The sequence below is a fragment of the Dermatophagoides farinae genome, chromosome 4, assembly GCF_024713945.1.
Source record: "Dermatophagoides farinae isolate YC_2012a chromosome 4, ASM2471394v1, whole genome shotgun sequence".
Classification (NCBI taxonomy): domain Eukaryota; kingdom Metazoa; phylum Arthropoda; class Arachnida; order Sarcoptiformes; family Pyroglyphidae; genus Dermatophagoides; species Dermatophagoides farinae.
The window spans coordinates 637,242-656,134 of NC_134680.1; the positions used below are offsets into that span (position 1 = coordinate 637,242).

General features: G+C 31.0%; 7 protein-coding genes and 1 non-coding gene across 9 annotated transcripts; 5 read left to right on the forward strand and 3 right to left on the reverse strand.

Annotated features, from left to right (window-relative positions):
• The first annotated feature begins 233 nt into the window (after window positions 1–233).
• Window positions 234–357, forward strand: TRNAC-GCA (transfer RNA cysteine (anticodon GCA)). The gene is made up of 2 exons: window positions 234–269; window positions 322–357. It is a non-coding gene; the product is annotated as a tRNA-Cys (tRNA).
• A 1,164-nt stretch (window positions 358–1,521) lies between these two features.
• Window positions 1,522–5,954, forward strand: LOC124491312 (sulfhydryl oxidase 1). The gene is made up of 3 exons (XM_075730605.1): window positions 1,522–3,915; window positions 4,035–4,258; window positions 4,348–5,954. The coding sequence occupies exons 1-3, from the start codon at window positions 3,405–3,407 to the stop codon at window positions 5,803–5,805; spliced, it is 2,193 nt and encodes a 730-aa protein (XP_075586720.1). The 5' UTR covers window positions 1,522–3,404; the 3' UTR covers window positions 5,806–5,954.
• Window positions 5,955–6,071: 117 nt separating this feature from the next.
• On the forward strand, window positions 6,072–7,185 carry LOC124490756 (uncharacterized). Its single transcript, XM_047053307.2, has 2 exons — window positions 6,072–6,465; window positions 6,537–7,185. The coding sequence occupies exons 1-2, from the start codon at window positions 6,113–6,115 to the stop codon at window positions 6,946–6,948; spliced, it is 765 nt and encodes a 254-aa protein (XP_046909263.2). The 5' UTR covers window positions 6,072–6,112; the 3' UTR covers window positions 6,949–7,185.
• On the reverse strand, window positions 6,957–11,091 carry Sf3b2 (splicing factor 3b subunit 2). 2 transcript variants are annotated; one of them, XM_075730604.1, is made up of 5 exons: window positions 10,818–11,091; window positions 9,066–10,691; window positions 8,831–9,026; window positions 7,524–8,765; window positions 6,957–7,448 (listed from the first exon to the last, which is right to left on the reverse strand). In XM_075730604.1, exons 1-5 carry the CDS (start codon window positions 10,897–10,899, stop codon window positions 7,043–7,045), a joined length of 3,552 nt encoding a protein of 1,183 aa, XP_075586719.1. In that variant the 5' UTR covers window positions 10,900–11,091; the 3' UTR covers window positions 6,957–7,042. The 2 variants fall into 2 exon arrangements, with proteins under 2 accessions (XP_075586719.1, XP_046909260.2); XM_047053304.2 differs by having other exon boundaries at window positions 8,831–10,691.
• Window positions 11,092–11,093: 2 nt separating this feature from the next.
• LOC124490755 (calumenin-B) lies at window positions 11,094–12,672 on the forward strand. Its single transcript, XM_047053306.2, has one exon. The coding sequence runs from the start codon at window positions 11,364–11,366 to the stop codon at window positions 12,456–12,458; it is 1,095 nt and encodes a 364-aa protein (XP_046909262.2). The 5' UTR covers window positions 11,094–11,363; the 3' UTR covers window positions 12,459–12,672.
• LOC124490959 (myotrophin) lies at window positions 12,660–14,034 on the reverse strand. Its single transcript, XM_047053547.2, has 4 exons — window positions 13,846–14,034; window positions 13,485–13,660; window positions 13,309–13,419; window positions 12,660–13,228 (listed from the first exon to the last, which is right to left on the reverse strand). Exons 2-4 carry the CDS (start codon window positions 13,563–13,565, stop codon window positions 13,052–13,054), a joined length of 369 nt encoding a protein of 122 aa, XP_046909503.2. The 5' UTR covers window positions 13,566–13,660; window positions 13,846–14,034; the 3' UTR covers window positions 12,660–13,051.
• Window positions 14,013–16,486, forward strand: LOC124490958 (kinetochore protein NDC80 homolog). Its single transcript, XM_047053546.2, has one exon. The coding sequence runs from the start codon at window positions 14,234–14,236 to the stop codon at window positions 16,352–16,354; it is 2,121 nt and encodes a 706-aa protein (XP_046909502.2). The 5' UTR covers window positions 14,013–14,233; the 3' UTR covers window positions 16,355–16,486.
• Window positions 16,424–17,779, reverse strand: LOC124490831 (uncharacterized). Its single transcript, XM_047053394.2, has 4 exons — window positions 17,631–17,779; window positions 17,308–17,544; window positions 17,027–17,242; window positions 16,424–16,964 (listed from the first exon to the last, which is right to left on the reverse strand). The coding sequence occupies exons 2-4, from the start codon at window positions 17,448–17,450 to the stop codon at window positions 16,631–16,633; spliced, it is 693 nt and encodes a 230-aa protein (XP_046909350.2). The 5' UTR covers window positions 17,451–17,544; window positions 17,631–17,779; the 3' UTR covers window positions 16,424–16,630.
• Window positions 17,780–18,893: the final 1,114 nt, after the last annotated feature.

An 18,893-nucleotide genomic window follows, 5' to 3' on the forward strand; every position in this document is an offset into this window, starting at 1 on the left:
CAAACTAATGTTCTAAACAAGCGTAGTCTGTGAGCTGTAACTTTGACAATGCTTTTGAGAACAGTTAGAAGCTACATTTCTGTTGTTGCGGCTATAAACAGCAATGATTGAACTTACATCATCGATTTAAGTTTCCCTGTCATTGATTGAAAAACTTTTGATTTTTTTTTTTTTTTTGGCCAAGAATTCATGATTCAAACTCATAAATCTGCACTTTAGCTCCTATTCATTTAGGGGGCATAGCTCAGTGGTAGAGCATTCGACTGCAGGCGACGTTAACCTAACCTAACGCACAAGGGTTGTGTGAAAACAAGTCAAGAAATCGAGTTGTCACCGGTTCAAACCCGGTTGCCCCCTTTTTGCTTTGATTAACATGGATTTTTTTGTTCTGTTAAAAATTTTTTTCATAAAGAACGTAAGAACCAAACAACCACACACACTGATGGCTGTGTAACGTCCTTTATGAATGATGGATTTTTTTTTTGTTTGTCCGAACCAAACATCTCATTATCGTTGACGAGAAAAGAAGCCAATAATCAAAAAAAAAAGAAGAAAAAAAAAACGGTAAATAGAAACAATGTTTCCCAACATTTCCTGCTGATTTTTTATTATTATTATCATTATCATTTATTTATTCATTCATAGATCAAAAAAGAAAATGGTGAAAAAAAAAATTCGCATGCGGAACCAAAAAAAAAATGAATGAATGAATGGAATGGCAAAAAAAAACTGGTTTTCCACTGCTGCTGCTGCTGCTGAGTCAGACTATACCAATTTTTCAACACCACCACCAACAACAACTGCTGATGATGAAAAAAAAAAAAAAATATTCGGAAACGACAAAAAAATTTTTGTGTTTTCTTTTGAATTGATTTGTTCCAACTTCAGTAATATTGTTTGATTGTGTGCGTGTCGAAGTTGAAGACAACGACGAAGACGATGGAAAAGAAAAAAAAACTGCCAGGCAGTGGCTGCTAAATGTTGAATTGTCCAAATTTGTACAAAATGAATGAATGAATGAAGAAAGACAAAAACTAAAAATACCTGCAACCCGATTGATAACGGAGATTGATTCAATATATATGTAGAAAGCAAAGTTTTTTTCTTTTGATTTTTTTCCCGTTTTTTATTTAGAGATCCATTCATGGAGTGATTGGAAAAAATCCAGAAGCCCCAACAAAAAAAAAAATAAAATAAAAATTGAATCGATCGATTTTATTTCGAAAAATTATGACTGAATTGGAATTTGTTTGAATTTTTCTGTTACTCTCTTATCCATCAATCATCGATCCATAACAATCCTTCCTAAACATACACAAAATATCAAAATCGATTGGATCCAAAAATCGAAAACAATCAAACAAAATGATGATGATGATGATGATGTATTATTATGGATTTGATAAATCCATATTATATGATGGTCATCATGATGTTTATATCCGTATTATATGAATATGATGATGATGATGATGATGAAAATTATATACTACCTGTTGAATTTATTCACACAACAAGTTATGCCATGGTGGTGGCCATCATCATCACGCATCTTTTTTCTATTTATTTATTATACATGATGATGATGATGATGAATTGGCTGACTTATCATCATCTTCATCACCACCATTATTATTACCATCATTTTTATCGTCAAAGAAAACAAAACAAAAAATCACACTTTCATCAATTGTGTAAAAACAGCCATTTTGTTGTTTTCTATTCAATCGGATATCCGGCTATTTTTTTCAAATTGAATTGTTGTCACTGTTATGGCTGCCTAAAAAATGACACTCGAAAAAACGAACCACCACCACTCAGAGATGAAATTCTGTCCGTGGATGTGTTTCATAATCATTGTTGTTTTTTTTATAAGAAAAAATGATCTTCAAATTTTTTTTAACAAAAAAAAAAGAGTTGAGCTTTTCTTAGCCGAAATCAAGTGTTTTTTTTCCATTATAAAATTGGGTTTTCACTCTTCAAATCGTCATCATCATCATCATCGTAATTATTAAATTGGTGGCAAGTTGCAACACACGAAACAACAACAACGATGATGATGATGATGATTTTTTTTCATTTATACTTCTACTTATCCTCCTCTCTTTTCATTCATTCAGAACCGATAATTGTTCATTGAGTGAAAAAGAGAGAGAGAGAAAATGGAAAAAAAAGACACGAATGATTGCATTTGTTGTATAATAATATATTCACCATGATCATCATCATCATCATCAGTGAAGAGAAACGAAATGAAGTGAAAATAGAAATTTTTTTTTTTTTTTTTTTGACAATCAACAAGGTTTTTGCAAGTTTTTCTTCTTTTGATCATTTTTCAAAATGATGATGATTAAATCAACTTGTTGGTATTTTTTTTTCAATGTAAATTCAATTTTAAACAAAAACAAAAAACAAAAAAAAATTTTTATTTTCACTCAATTAAAACATCTGGAATATCGAACGATCCTGAATTCATCATCATCATCATCGATTCAATATTGAAAAAAAAAATCATTCGAATTTGTGAGTTGTGTTCGAAACGAGCATGTGTGTGTATTGAACACACACACACACACAAAAACACAAAACAGAAACTCAACGTTTTTATTTTGACGTGTGTGTGTGTGTCGACAATATTATTTCCATCCAAATGTTTTTTTTTTCTGTGACAAAAAAAAATGTGACAACAAAATTCTACCGTATGTATGATTTCTGTGTGTGTAATCAAAATTTCACAGTTTTTAATCAATCAATCACAACACGACAACAACAACAACAACAACAACATTTTTTATCCGATAAAATTAACGTGACCAAAAAACATTGATACATAACGTTTGTGTTGATTCATTATTGATGATGATGATGATAATGAAATGAACAACGAAAATTTCATTTTCAATGACTTTGTATACATGTATTATAGTAGTAGTAGACTATATTAATCCTTTATTTTCTGATCAATCAATCAATGAAAATATTTCAACATCATCAAAAAAAAAATAAGACCACACCACCACAGTTACCATACTAATCTCATCAATTAATCAATCTAATCAAAAAGAAGTGGATACTCATCCACTTTATCAAAAAAAAGTGAAATACTTGTTGTTTGTTTAATCTATAAATAAGTTTTATTGTTATTTTGTTGCTGCCACATATATATAATCATTTCTAATCGGATTTTGAAGAAAAAAAAAAATCTGTACAACGAACACGAATGAATGATTTGTTTTGACCAACGACAAGACAAAAACTTAATCTTGACCTACACCCTGTGAAGAAAATTTTAAAAAATCATCATCATCATCATTGTTTTACCCACTCACACACAAACACAAACAAAATTTGATTGATTGGCTGATTGTTGAGTGTTTTTTTTTTGTTCACTGTCTTCAAGAATAATGGAATCATTAGCCATATCATCAAGAAATAATAATAATGATCGTCATTCACATCGATTCATCAATCATCGAACATCATCATCATCATCATTACTATTGTTATCATTTTCATTGTTATTATCATTATCATCATTAACAACAATCAATATAGTTCAAGGTTTTCCCGCATCATCATCATCATTATATTCATCTACTGATTCAGGTGTAAATATTCTTTATACAACAAATATTACAGATTTTATTGTTAATCGTCATCAAGATGGACGTAAAATTCAATTTATACAATTTTTTAATACATATTGTGGTCATTGTCAAGCATTTGCACCATTATTTAAACAATTTTTACGTTCCACCATTAATCGTTGGTCCAGTGTTGTTGATTTTGCCGTTTTAGATTGTGCAAATGATTTGAATATTGATGCATGTAAACATTATAATATTGCATTGTATCCAACATTACGAACATTTTGGCTACGGCCATCATTAACCGATTTGGGACAGGATTTTCCCTGTAAGTATTGAGCAATTATTTATGGGCAATATATATTGATGAATAATTGCTTTTTTTTCTCACTATATTTTTAAATTTTTTTTTTGTTTTTGTTGATCTCATTTTATCATTTTATAAAGTAAATCATTGGACCACGCCATCAGACTTGAGGCTTAGTTTTATTAAATGGCTTTCTGAACAATATTTAAAACGTGATAAACAAGAAATTCCTCAACATTGGCCAAATTTTCTACCATTAAAAGTCGATAATAAACATGAATTGTTTCGAAAACTTGATCTTGATAATAATCATCAGTCTGTATTGATTATTGTTGAAAAAAGTAATTCATTTTTTGGCCGTGAGGTATGTGATTTGTTGATTCATTGTGTGTGTGTGTCGAATTCATTGCCATTGATCTGATTTTTTTTCTCTCTCTCTCTCTCTATCCATAGTTAATGATGAATTTCTCTTCATATACAAATGAATTACGTATTTATCGTATGGAAGAATCTGCAGATAATAAACATTTATTACAATTATCTAATGATGATCCAAATCAATTGGAAGCATTGAAAAAATTGACATTACCATTTTTATATGTTATTACACCGGATGATCGACAAATTAAAGTAATACCGAAACCAATAATGTCCGAAGAAGATGATGGTCAATATATGACACGTTTGATTGCAAAGGATTTTATCAAAAATTATAATGAAGATTTAAATTCAATGTGGATAGCGAATCAAGCAAAAACAAAAGATGTATCTACAACGCCGGCCAAATATTCAACAAGAATTTACATGTCTGATCTACATAATGCAATTCGTTTTGCATTATTTCATGAAGTACCATTAAAACAATATCTAAATCAAGAACAAACCAATAGCCTGATTCGTTTATTGAACGTTCTTTATGAAAGTTTCCGATTTCAAAATGTAAAAACCAAACAATTTATCAAACATTTTCATGATTGGCTTGTGAAACATTCAAATCGTAATGCAAGATTATCATCACGAAAATCATCACTGAATAATGATATGGTTATCGATACAAAAGATATGTTGACCACCATGAATATGTATGAAGAATATTATCATTTTCCTGAACAAAAACCATGGAAAGCTTGTTCAGTGATTTCTGTTGAATATCAACGATCATATCCATGTTCATTATGGACATTATTTCATGTATTAACCGTTGCTGAATATCGTCGTACATTGCAAACAAGACAATGGTTATCATTACATCCAACATTGTATGCAATGCGTGAATATATCAGAAATTTTTTCGGTTGTACTGAATGTTCAATGCATTTTACACAAATGTCCAAATCATTGGAAAATGAATTAACATATCCAAATTCATCGGTATTATGGCTATGGCGTGCACATAATCGTGTTAATGCAAGATTAAAAGGATCAAAATCTGAAGATCCACGGCTACCTAAACGTCAATTTCCAACATTCAATGAATGTCCCGAATGTTATCGAAAACAACCATCAACAGAAAAAGATTCTTCAATCTGGAAAAATGCAACAACATATCTTGAATATTATGATGAAACAAAAATATTACCATTTCTAGTCAATTTTTATGCAGCTGAAAGAATCGTATTGGATGATACAGAATTCTCTGATGATAATGATCAGCAACCACAACAACTGGATCATCCAATAATCATTACTGATAATGATGATACGAATGTTGTTGCTAATCATGCAACAAAACCACGTAGTAAGATACTCATGCTTGTTTCAAGTCCATTCACACAAACAGATATAAATCTTATATTTGTATTTTATGTTGTTTCAATATTGTTATTATTATCAATTTTTGGTTATGTACGTTCAAGACGTAATATTTTTCACAAAGTTTTCAATCTAAATGGTAAACAGAGAGTTTATTGAAAGAATTGAATCGCTTCACGAACAAAACAAAACAAAAAAAAATTACCACCAACAAACAAATATGTGATCCTTCTATATATATATCATTGATACAATTATCTGTGTATTTTTTTATTATTTTTTTTTTAACAATTTTAAACAATTTTCCATCAAATCAATTTTTTTATTTGAAAAAATTAAATTTAAAAAAAAAATTCGTCATTTCATTTATGAATGATTGTGTTTGGGATTCTTTTTTTCAAGTTTTTCAAAACACACTGCAAATATTTTGATGTTTTGATTTTTTTGATGTTTAGAAAGAAAAAAAATGTCTAAATTACCACCGGCATTAGCCTCACGTTTAGCTCAACGTGGTCTATTGAATCGTGATGAGAAACCATCAACAGCAGCAGCAGTGCCAGTCGAACAAGAAGAAGAAGTTATTGCCGAAGATTATGATGAAACACCTAAACAAGAATTTATTGAATTGAAAACAATCGATACGGTTATTGGTTGTCCAAATAAATACAATATTTATCATAATTGTACAAGTTTTTGTTCGAAAAAATATGCCAATGTTCGAAAAGAACCGAATAAACGTATACGTAAAATATTTGCCAGATTGTTGAAAAAATATCCATTAAAAGATTCTGTATGGGAACAGGTTTATGAACCAGGATTGTAAGTATTGAATTGATTGTAATATTTAATATCAAATAAATTAATCACAATTTTTTTTCAAACATATATAGACAAACATTTTATTTTTGGAATACTGAAACTGATCAGGTTTCATGGTTACCACCTAATCATCCAGATGCTAAAATATCGTTATCAGCTGAAAAACTTCGTCGATTAGTACGTGATGATCATCATCATCATGATAAAAATGATAATGAAAGTAGTGATGAAAAAGAATCGATAAAAGATGATGGTTCCAACGATGATGATGATGATAATGATGACGACGACGATGATGATGATGATGATGAAGAAGATAGTGATGATGATAATTCCATTGATGATGATGATAATGATGAACTAAAACAAACCACTGTAAAAAGAATGAGAAAAATGGTCGAAAATCGAAATCAACTAGATCCAATGGACCCGGCTTCATATTCTCATATTCCACGTGGGAAATGGTCTGATGGACTAAGGTAATATATGTATTCTATATAATCATTAATTCATTTTATTGTAATAGAAAAAAATTTGATAATTTTACAATATGATCATGATAATGATGTGAACAATTTTAGAATTTAAATTGATATTTTTTTGATGATTTTGACGTTGACGAACCACTTGACGTTTCCTGTTGTTTTTGATGATCATGTTTTCTACGTTTTTGTTTCGATGCATGTTCAGCGACCATATCGGAAAGATCTTCATGTGGATTTTTTGATCCAGATGTTTCTCGTAATGTTTGTTCATATTTGGCTGCCATTGTTGATGAATCCAAACCGACTCCGGATTCAAGATCGCTTGGATCCAAAGCCACTTCTACTCCATTATTCGATGATGATTTGGATGATGTTGAATGGCCAGTTTTTGATAACGATGCAAAATCGTAAACATGCATTGAGCCCATCATATCTTTGGCGAATCGATCCACCTTCTTCTCTGGTACCACAGTGCATAACTGTGGTTGTTGGTCTCCACTAAAAATGAAAAAAATAAAATTTGTTTGATTAGAGACTGGTGAAAATGAAATACAATTGAATTGAATGACTAACCTTTCCATTTCTGCTTCTATTTGTTGTTTTCGTTTACGTAATTCGATCATATCAGGCGTTTCTAGACCTGAAGGTATACCCGTCGACATTCCACTTGGTGTTACAAGACCTTCAGCATTGACTGATGGCGTTACCAATCCTGATGTATCATCTGCATCTTTCTTTTCACTATCTTCATCTTCTTCTTCTTCCGATTCTTCCTCTTCTTCTTCATCGGATTCCATTTCACCCCAATGTGTACGATCGATTTCTTCATCTGGTTGTATATTGTCACTGATAGCTGAAGTGACACCAAATACATCACCATATAATGGACGACCATATTCATCAACCGGTGGTTTACCCCAACCACCAGCATGATAACCGAAACAACAACCTTCAGGAATCGGGGCATTCAGTCCAGCTATTTTTATATTAGGATATGATGGTGGTGGACCATAACGTTGCATAGCAATCAACCATGGTGGAGGACATTTATGAGCATTTGGTCCGGTTGGCATTCCTAATGCTTGTCGCAATTCGTTGGTCAATTCACCCGGTTTCTTGTCCTTCAATCGTGTCTCGAATTCTTTACCTTCATAATAGAGATCACCATGGATGGTCACTTTTGGTTTTGTTTGCCATTTGAAAAAAGCATCATGAAGCTTTTGATAATCAATGTCGATTTTACCCATTTTCGGACGAATCTTTTCCTTCATTTTTGTTTTCAATGATTTAGCATCCTCTTTTTCCAATACGGCTTCACGCATCTCTTGAATGCCAGTTCGTCGAATAAATTCGGGTAGTTTGAATGGTGGTTTTTCGAATCCACGTTTTCCTTGCAGATATTTTCGTTTATAACACCAATGTCTAGGAACAGGTACTGTATTTCTTGTCGATTTCAAATACAATAGTATAACCGGATCTTTGGCAGTTACATCATGCATTTCGACCAATTCAGGATGATTCACCTGTTGTTTGAGATCAGCAACAGACATTCGTGTCATTTGTTTTAATCGACGTTTGGATAATTTTTGTCCACCAATTTCACCATCTTTATCATCATCATCTTTCAGTTCAAGTTCGACTGGTTTTTTTAATTCCAACAATTTTGCGCGATCATCTTTTCGTTGTCTAGCTTCATGCGATAATCGTTCCTGTTCCAGTCGTCGGGCTTCATCCGAACTGACAGCCGAAAATTTATCGAAAACTTTTAGGAATTGTAAATACACAGAATCTTTGGGCATATGTTCGGGTATATATCTAGAAATGCAAATAAAGTGTTTGTTAATAAAAATTTAAACAAACTTTTTCCAAATAAAACTTACTCAATTTCAACCGTATCGACGGCTTTTTTATTTTCCTTTTCCTTTTCAGCTTCTTCTTCAAGTTGCCGCTGTTTGGCTAATTGTTCTTGTCGTCGTCGTTCCAATTCTTCCAGACGTTTATGTTCCTTTTCTTCTTCCGGTGCATCCTCGTCATCTATATCCATTCTATCATCATCTTCATCTTCTTGTTTCATCGCTTCTTCAACAGCCTTTTCGAGTTCCTTTTTACGTTTACATTCCGCTTCCATTTGTTCTCGTTGTTTTCGGCGTTCCTCTTCACGTATTCGTTCAATTTCATCACGTTCTTTACGTTTGATTTTATTTCGATGTTTTTTCTTCAATTTTCGTCTTTGATTTTTATTCAATTTCGACCATTCTTCTTCGGTCATGTTCAATGTTTTCAATAATTGTTGTTGATCATCATTCATTTCATCATCGGCTTCCACATCGCCATTATCCACCATATTAATCGATTGCTTTTGATCATCATCTATCATTGATGATGATGTATCATCATTATTATTTTGCTCATTTTTATTTTCTATATTATTCCATGTTGCGTCAACATCTTGAATAGTTTCTGAATCATTTTCAATAGATTTCATTTTCAATGTTTCAGTTGATTCCTTTTTTTCCAAATCGAGTGGAATAATTTCTGATCCATTTTCATCAGCTGTTTCGAGCTGTTCATGTAGTCTATTCTCATCATGTTGCTGATCCAATGTTTCTTCTCCTTCATTCGATTCGGATTTTTCTTCATCTTGTTGTTGTTGTTGCTCATTTGAAACAATCGATTCAGGCATCTGGTCATTATTCTCAAATGATTCAGACTCCAAGAATTGTTGTTGCTGCTGCTGTTGCTCGTATTTCAATTCCTCTTCTTCTTGTGGTTTTGAGATCAGTTCAGTTTCTTCATGTTGCACGGTTTTTTCTTCTTCTTTTTCCTCTTGTTGATGCTGTTGTTGGTAACAATAATCGCTATCTTGCATAACCGTATTCGAATATTCATCCATAATAGACTTTTGGTCTTCTTGACCGGCTTGTTGTTCTTGTGAAGAATCATCGACAACATTGTCGAATGAAATTTGTTGATCAATATAATTACCTTCCATTACTGGTTGGAATTCTTGTTGTACTTGAGGTTGTTCTTGGATTTCTTGTTCTGATCTAGATTCTTGAATCATTTCTTCCTGTTTTGATGATGGTGGTTGTTGTTGAAAATATACTTCTTGCTCAGCCAAATTATTAACTAATTGCAATGGCTCTTCAATTAATTGTGGTTGTTGTTCTTGCTGAATTTGTGATTGTGATTCAATACTTGGAATATCAACAATGCTAGGCATTGTTTCGGTCATTTGTTGCATTACAATTGGTTGATGTTGTTGTACTTCCGGTACTGGTGGCTGCACAACAATCGTTCTTTGTGTTGGTTGTACAATATAAAGTTGCTGTTGTTGTGGTTGTTGAGATGGTGATTGTAATTGCGGTGGTGGTTGAGGTTGTTGTTGTTGAATTTGAATTTGATTAAGATATGGCTCAAATTGTTGTTGTTGTTGCTGTAGTTGTTGATATTCTTGAAATTGGGCCTGTTGTTGTTGTTGTTGCTGCTGCTGCTGAATTAACAATTGCTGTTGAAGTTGTTGTTGAGCTTGCTGTTGTTGTTGTTGAAAAAGTAAAATTTGTTGCTGCTGTTGAAGATGTTGATGATTAATCTGGTCAATTGGTTGTTGCGGTAGCAGCACTTGTGTTGACATTTGATTTGTCTGGAATTGCTGAAATCTTTGTTGTTGTTGTTGTTGTTGCTGCAATTCGATCTGATTCAATGCATCTGCAAGCTGTCGAGCAAGATCGGCTTTTAGACCTGTCATCATCAAGTTTATTAAAATGAAATATTAAGTATTGATGATTATAACGATGATGATGATGATAAGGATTAATCATCCAAAAAAAAAAACGATGACAGATTAACAGAAAAGTTATCACTTACCACGAGGTTGTAGACCCAATTCCTGAAGCTTTTGCCTCAATTCGGGTACTTTGAATTTCATTAGATCAGCTTCGGTCACCATTTTGTTTGTATTATCTGTTAAATTTCCACTGATAACCTATATATTGGATTGATAGTGAAAAGTTTTTTATCCGTTTTTTTTGTCAATTACAAATGAAATTTTTCGTCAATCAACAAATGCAATATAATAAAAATAAAAAAGCGGTTTATTCTGATTGCTAACATTCGTGATTCATATGGAACCAAAATTATTATCGAGAATCATCCACACTCACACTCACTCACTATCGATGATTCGTAAAAAAAAACAATCGATGAATTTAGTGATGAGTATCGTCCATAGATGTCAGCACCTACACATTAGTTCAAGTCTTTGTTCTTAGATTATGTTTTTTTTTTTTTTTTTTAATTCTTACACAAACATACACGTCTTCATCATAAATTCTTGGGTGTTGAATTTTTTTTTCCTTTTTTTTGTTTATTTTAAAATCGTAACTAAACGGATTTGATTAAACTGGAAAAAAAATGTTCAACATTCGAACCATATCTAATATAATTCTTGCCATCGTTGTCATATCTATTGTGTATGGTTTAGCTATACCGGATAAAAAACATAATCATCATCATCAACAGAATATACGTGTGATTAAAAAACAATTAAGCGATGAAGAACATTATCGAGATGTTGATCATCATGATGACGATGGTGGTGGTGGTGGTGGTCAACAACAGCAACATAATCGAGATTTTGATCATGAAGCATTTCTTGGTTCAGAAGATGAAGCCGATGAATTTGATCAATTAACACCAGAAGAAAGTCGTTCACGTTTGTCCATAATTGTAGATAAAATTGATTTGAATCGTGATGGAAATATTACTGAAACAGAATTAAAACAATGGATACAACAATCACAGAAACGTTATATTTATGAAGATGTTGATCGTCAATGGCAAGTTCATACAGATAATGATCCAACGGTTCGAAAATTAAGTTGGGAACGTTTTCGAAATAAAACCTATGGATTTTTGGATGAAATCGGTGACAATACAAATCGAAAACGAACCATTGATGATATGAAAACCTATCATGATATGTTACGACGTGATGAACGTCGTTGGTCAATGGCCGATATTGATGGTGATAAAGCATTGGATCATGATGAATTTATTTCATTTTTACATCCAGAAGAATCAGAAAAAATGTATGATGTCGTTGTTGACGAAACATTGGAAGATGTTGATCATGATGGTGATGGTAGAATTTCTGAATCAGAATATATATCGGATATGTATTCATCTGAAGATAATCAATTATCATCATCGTCTTCAGCATCATCATCATCGAATATACCTGAATGGGTACAACGTGAACGTGAACAATTTCATACTTATCGTGATAAAAATGGTGATGGCTATCTGGATCGTGAAGAAATTCGTGAATGGATTGTACCGGCTAATTATGATCATGCCGATGCTGAAGCTAAACATCTTATCTATGAAGCTGATACAAATAAAGATGGCATATTAAGTTTAAATGAAATTCTTGATAATTATGATGTATTCGTTGGTAGCCAGGCAACAGATTTTGGTGATGCATTGACTAGACATGATGAATTTTAAATAAAAAGAAGAAAAACAAACCAAAAAAAAAAAAGAAAAATTCTAATCCGTCCACTACTAGTCTCCACACACACCAAAAAAAAAAAAAAAAAAAAAAAAACGTGCCAATGAAAATAATCAATCAGATCAAATCAAATCATCGAAATGTCAAATTTTTTTTTTTAATACTTGGCAATTTAAAAAAAAATGTAAATAAATCAGTTTCATTTACTCACATTTTATTCTTTTTTTTTTGTTCTCAGTACCGGTAAATAGAAAAGTATTAAAAAGTAGTGTGTGTGTGTGTGTTTGTTTGTTCGATATCAAAGTTTTTTTTTTTGGTGGAAAAAAAACTTTCAATTTGTACCACTGGTCAGTATAAATGAAAATGGAAAAAAAAGATCACAAAAATGGTCAAAATGATAAAAAAATATGGTGATGTGTGTATGTGTGTAGTTTTTTTGTTATCCCGGTGGTATCCAGGCTGTGCATGAGGGGTTTTTTCAATGAAATTTTAAAATATTTTCAAATGAATCAATCAATGATGATGACGATGTTGTTGTTGCTGTTGTCATGGTGGTTGCGGTTGAATTAATTGTTTGTTCATACTCATTTCATGTAGCCATAAGTAAACTTTTTATTTCAGCATTTTCAGCTGCATCAATATAACTCATACCGTCCGGTGTACGGCCATCAATTTTTGCACCATTCGATATAAGTAAACGACAACATTCAATATGACCTTCCCAAATTGCAGCCAATAATGCTGATATTCCATGTTTGTCTAATGACTGAAATCAAAAAAAAAAAAAAAAACAAATTGTTTATCCAAATAGGAACAAACATCAGACACAAACACAAACACACTTACATTAACATTGGCACCTAATTGAATTAAATATTCAATTATTTCTTTTTGGCCATAATCAGCTGCATAATGTATTGGACGTCGTCCATCGATCATGCTGTTTACATCCAATTTCTGTTTTTTTGTGATGTAATGAAATTTCATTCATTGGTTTAGCAAAAAAAAAAAAACAAACGAACCTCATGTTCAATAATTTCTTTCACAGAATCAAGATCACCATTTTTAATGCTCCAAACTAATTTTGATGTATCGATGACCATTTTTTTACGGATTTGTTTTGTTTTATTTTCGATCAATCAATCACAGATCGGCTTGTTTTTATCAAGTTCTTTTTTTTTTTGGATGATGATGACGCCTGAGTGTGTGTGTGGGATGTGAAATGCAAAAAAAAAGTAGATGACAAACAATTTCATAAATGTAAAAAATGTAAAATTCAATGACAAAAATCGATCGATCAATCAATCAAAATCAAACACAGAAAAACAATTGAATCATCATCATTGATTAATTGTGGACAAACAAACGGAAAAAAATTCTTACCGGCTGAGCGTGTGTGTGTGAAGGAGGTGGGATAAACAGACTGACTAATTGAATTTTACAATTTTCTACGCCCTAGTTTATAGTGATGATGATGATGATTCAGAAAAAATCTTTATTTGTTTTTTTTTTACATCAAAATTTCTTTCTCTCTCAAACTTTTCACATTCAGTCTTCTCAAACACACAAAAATACATTTCGTTTGTTGTCAGTTGCTCAATATATTCAATATAAAACGTCATTTATGAATGTGGCGAAATATTGCCGCCTTTTTTTTGGAAAAAACTTTTTTTTTTCAACGGTTTTTTTATGTTCATTCCAGTTTGTTTTTTTTTCTGATTTAAAAAAACATCGAATCGAATAATCGAATAATAGCCATTATCAAAGAAAAATGATGCCCAATGGTTTTAATTCGAATCGTAAATCGACACAAAATCGTGCCTTCGGTTTTGATACAATGTCAACGAAAAAAAATAATTCAAATCATCATCATTTATTTCAACAGCCACAAAAACCACAATTTCAAAGTCATATACCATCGGCCATAAAATCAGCGAGTCGTATTCCAAATCATCGTCCATTCAATGATCATGGTTTTGGTGGACCTAATAAATTTGGTGGCTTCAATTCGGTGCAGAAAAATCATGGCTCAAAATTATCATTTGGTATGGCATCACAAACTAGACCATCCGGATCATCATCATTATATACACCGAATAGAGTTTCAACAGCCATACGATTATCATCATCACGTAAATCATCAATTGCATCATCAAGAAAATCAACATCAATAGATAATCGTCATTTGACGGATCAAAATTATCATCGTGAATGCGCGGATAAAATTATTGATTTTCTCAATATAAATGGCTTTCCAATACAATTGAATCGACAAAATATATTACGACTTTCATTGAGTGATGCATCCAAAATATTTAAATTTTTATTTTCATTTTTCAATGAAAATATTGTTAAAAAAAATGGCCCACAAACCGCATTGAATCAAGTGGTACCGAAACAGATGCAATTACTTGGTTATCCATATTTGATAAAAAATTCTGACCTAACATCATTTATTGGTGGACGACAACTTGGTTTGGTGCTATTTATGTTAGATTTCCTTATCGATGCTATTAACTATTTGAAAAATTCTGATATTAATCGTTTACTTGGTTATAATAGCAATGGATTCTGGTCAGAAAATGAAACAAACATTAAAGCTGATATGGATGACGAAGATGATGCTATTTATATGAATAAAGTGTTACTACGAATATATGATTTAGTATCTAAACTTGATTGGGAAAATCATGATGATGTTGAACGATTTAATGAAGAAAATGATAATTATTTTAAATTATTGGCTGAAAAATTTTATGGCAAAGAAGAACAATTGGATAAATTACGAGATAAAAATGATGAAATACAGCAAAAGGAAGAAAAATTGCAACAAGAATTGTCATATCTGAATGAATTACCAACGAAACGTTTGGAATTGATGGATGAAATTGAAAGTTTGCGAATATATATTGATGAAATGTCTAAACATAAACAAGCAAATCTGGCAATCAAAAATGCTTTAGCTGATGAAATCAAATCAAATCAAGAAGATTTTGAAAAATTATTGGCCAAAAATCGACGTCTTGAATCGATTGTTGATTCACAACAACATTTGGTTATCGAATACCAATGTGCAATCGAGCGTCGAAAACAATTGCACAAAGAAATTGAACAAAAAGAACAAGATTGTCATGAAATAAATATGGAAATATCGAAATTAACATCTGAAATCAAAGATGAACATTCAAAATTAGAATCATTTTTATGTGATATACATGAAATGTTGACGTTATCTTGTGAAATGTATGAAAATTCACAAATCCATGATTTTTTTCCTGCTGGTACGAAAAAATTTACCCAAAATTCTAAATGGATAGAATTTATGAATAAATTTCAGCAATTGAAATCGATAAACATTCATGAAAATTTAGTGGAAAAATTTACCACATTAAAGATAAAAGAAAATATTAATGATTTTCATATGCATATAATTGAAATAAAAACCAAATTGAAAACAAAAATATCATTAGATATTGTGTTAGAAAATGAAAATAAACAAAAACACTACCAACAACGGCAACAAGAATTTACCGGAATGAAAAATCAATTTGAACAATTGTGGCAACAAAAAAATGATAATCAAATTGAATATCCAATAAAAATTGTTGATTTGAATAAAGAAATTGAGCAGTTAAAATTGGAGAATATTGATCAAGAAAAATCCATTGAAATGATTGAAATGGATGAAAATAAATTGAAAAAACAAATCCAAGAAATGGAAGAAAAAATTTTTGAGAAACAATCTCATTTCATTGATGAATATAAAAAACGTGATCAAGAATTTTGGTCAAAAGAATCAAAACTATTGGCGGAAGTAGGTGAAAAATATCAAACTATTGAAAAACCTAAAGGTAAAATGAAAAAAACTTTGACAAAAATGAAAAAACGATGATGAACTTTCCACGTTTCCTTTTTTATTTTTTTTTCTATCTTGCTTTTCACTTTTTCACATTCATTCATCTTTATTCAATATTTTTTTTTATTCAATTCTGCTGTTTTTTTTTAAATAAAACAAAATTTAGACTAGAAATTAAAGTTCATTCGATTTGTTTGTTGGTTAAAAAACTGTGTGTGTGTGTGTGTGTGGTGTGTTTGACATGTGGTTTATTGTTTGTTTTTTTGGGTTGGGTGATGAGAAGGTTATGGAATATTTTCTTGAGAAATTGATTCATTTATTTGGTGTTGTATCAATAAGCTGCTGTTGAGAAATCGGTTCTGGTACCGATTGATATGGCATATTGACAATGGCTGATGCTGCGGTTGTTGTTGTTGTTGTTGCTGTTGATGATGGCCCATTTGATTGTTGTGGTTGACTATCTAGATCTTGATAACCAGTACGATTACCAAATACATTAAATTGATCATGATTTGGATTATGGATACCGGAACCTGATGTTGTTGTACCGCCACCATATAATGTTTGTCGAATATCACGATCACTATAGATTCGTAATAATACAAATGTTGTAAATGGACGTACCAGTATATTACAGATAAGTAGGCTAAAGTATTGTGAAAGAAAAATGAGAAAAACACTGATTATTTATGGCAAAAAAAAACTCACAAGATACTGAATCCAAATCCTTCACGATAATGATTATGATTAAAATTAGTGGACATTGCTATTATATCGAATAATATGGCCAATAAATTAATAATAGCAGCAAATTGTATTGGTTCAGGATTCTCTTTCGATTCCAATGCCCATAATAGTGTGAGAAAGAATAAAAGATTATAAAGGAAACAAATCTCCGGTAGCCAATTTACAGTTAACATTGAACTGGAAAAAAATCAAACATGAAAAAATGATCCAATTAATAAGAAAAAAAAATCATCGATACTAACCATGTGAACAATATGAAATGTAAAAAAAATGTTCCCTTTATAGGTGATCGTTGAAATGAATTAAATGGATCCATAATGATAGGCAGAAATAAACGATTTAAGCTACGTGAAAATGATTGAACCTGATTATCGAACGTATCCATTCACAACACATACACGATGATAATGAAGAGAGTAAAAACCAAACCAAATCAAAACAAAACAAATAAACAAAAAAAAATTACATCAAAAATTTATCTGTAAAAATAAAATAGAAAAAAACAAAAATTAAATTTTGATAATTTTTGTCAAGACAAATAAATAAATCGTTATATTATACATACACGAAACATGGGCTGTTATTGTTTTTGCAATTTTACCAACATATAAAGAATGTGTTAATCAATGGAAATTGATAATCAAATTGTTAGTGAAGATAAGACGACGACCAAAAAAAAAAAAAAAAAAATAGAAATCATGGATGAAAATCAATGGCCAAAAAAAAAAATTTGATATGAAAACAAAGTAAATTCCAAGAAAATTTTCTTTCAAAAATTTTTCTGAGAAATTTTTTTTCGAACTCAAATTCGAATTTCGAATCACACACACACAGAAAAATTGTGTGGTGTTTATTGATTTTTTTTGTTTTATTTCTCGCTAAAAATATATCATTGAATTACCGGATTTCTATCACGAAAACGATCTCATTATTATGGCTGAAAAACGTAAACAAAGTGGTTATCAAAAAAAATGTTCATTGTGTCAAGCTGTTCAACGAAAAAATCCGTATTCAGTAAACAGAATAATCCGTTCAGAACAAGATGTTCAAAATGCATTTCAATTATTCAATAAGACTGTCAATATCAATGATACAATTTGTCGTTCATGTTATTTTGAGCTTGATGAAAAACTTAACTTGGAGAAAAAACGAAATAAAAAAATCGAATTATCATACCCGAGTACCGTTGAATCAAGTGAATGTTGTTTCATTTGTTCATCAACAACAAAAGATTTGAAAACGATTCCTTTCAAAGCAAGATTTCAAGTTTTTTCGAAAAAATCTATTTTCATTCCAGAAGCAAATCAATGTTGCGCCAATCATTTGATCTGTGATCAGTTATATGAAAATGATATTGAAAGAATCAGAATCATTAGTGATAAATGTAAATTCACTAAAGATGATCTTGTAAAATTTATGCTAGAAAAATCATCGATTTCAAATAGATCCACAATGGGATTCAAAAGTACAGTAGAAACTGAACAAAATTGTTTCATCTGTTTATCTACTATGAATTTGGTGGCCATTTCTTTAGAAGCACGATTAGATGTTTTTTCTCGTAAAGAGATTTTTATACCGAAAGGAAATCGATGTTGTTCACATCATTTAATCAACGATCGACTTGATGAAGATGGTATGAATGAAATTAAAATTGTTTCATCAACCTGTCAAATCGATGATGATGAATTCATACCATTTGTTATGAGTCCACATGATCATTGAACAACTGTATTTTCAATCATTCGAAATTGTCATCTTTTTTCACGAAAAAAAAAAATTAATAACCAACTTCAATGATTTCAATTGATTTCTTTTTCTTACACATTTT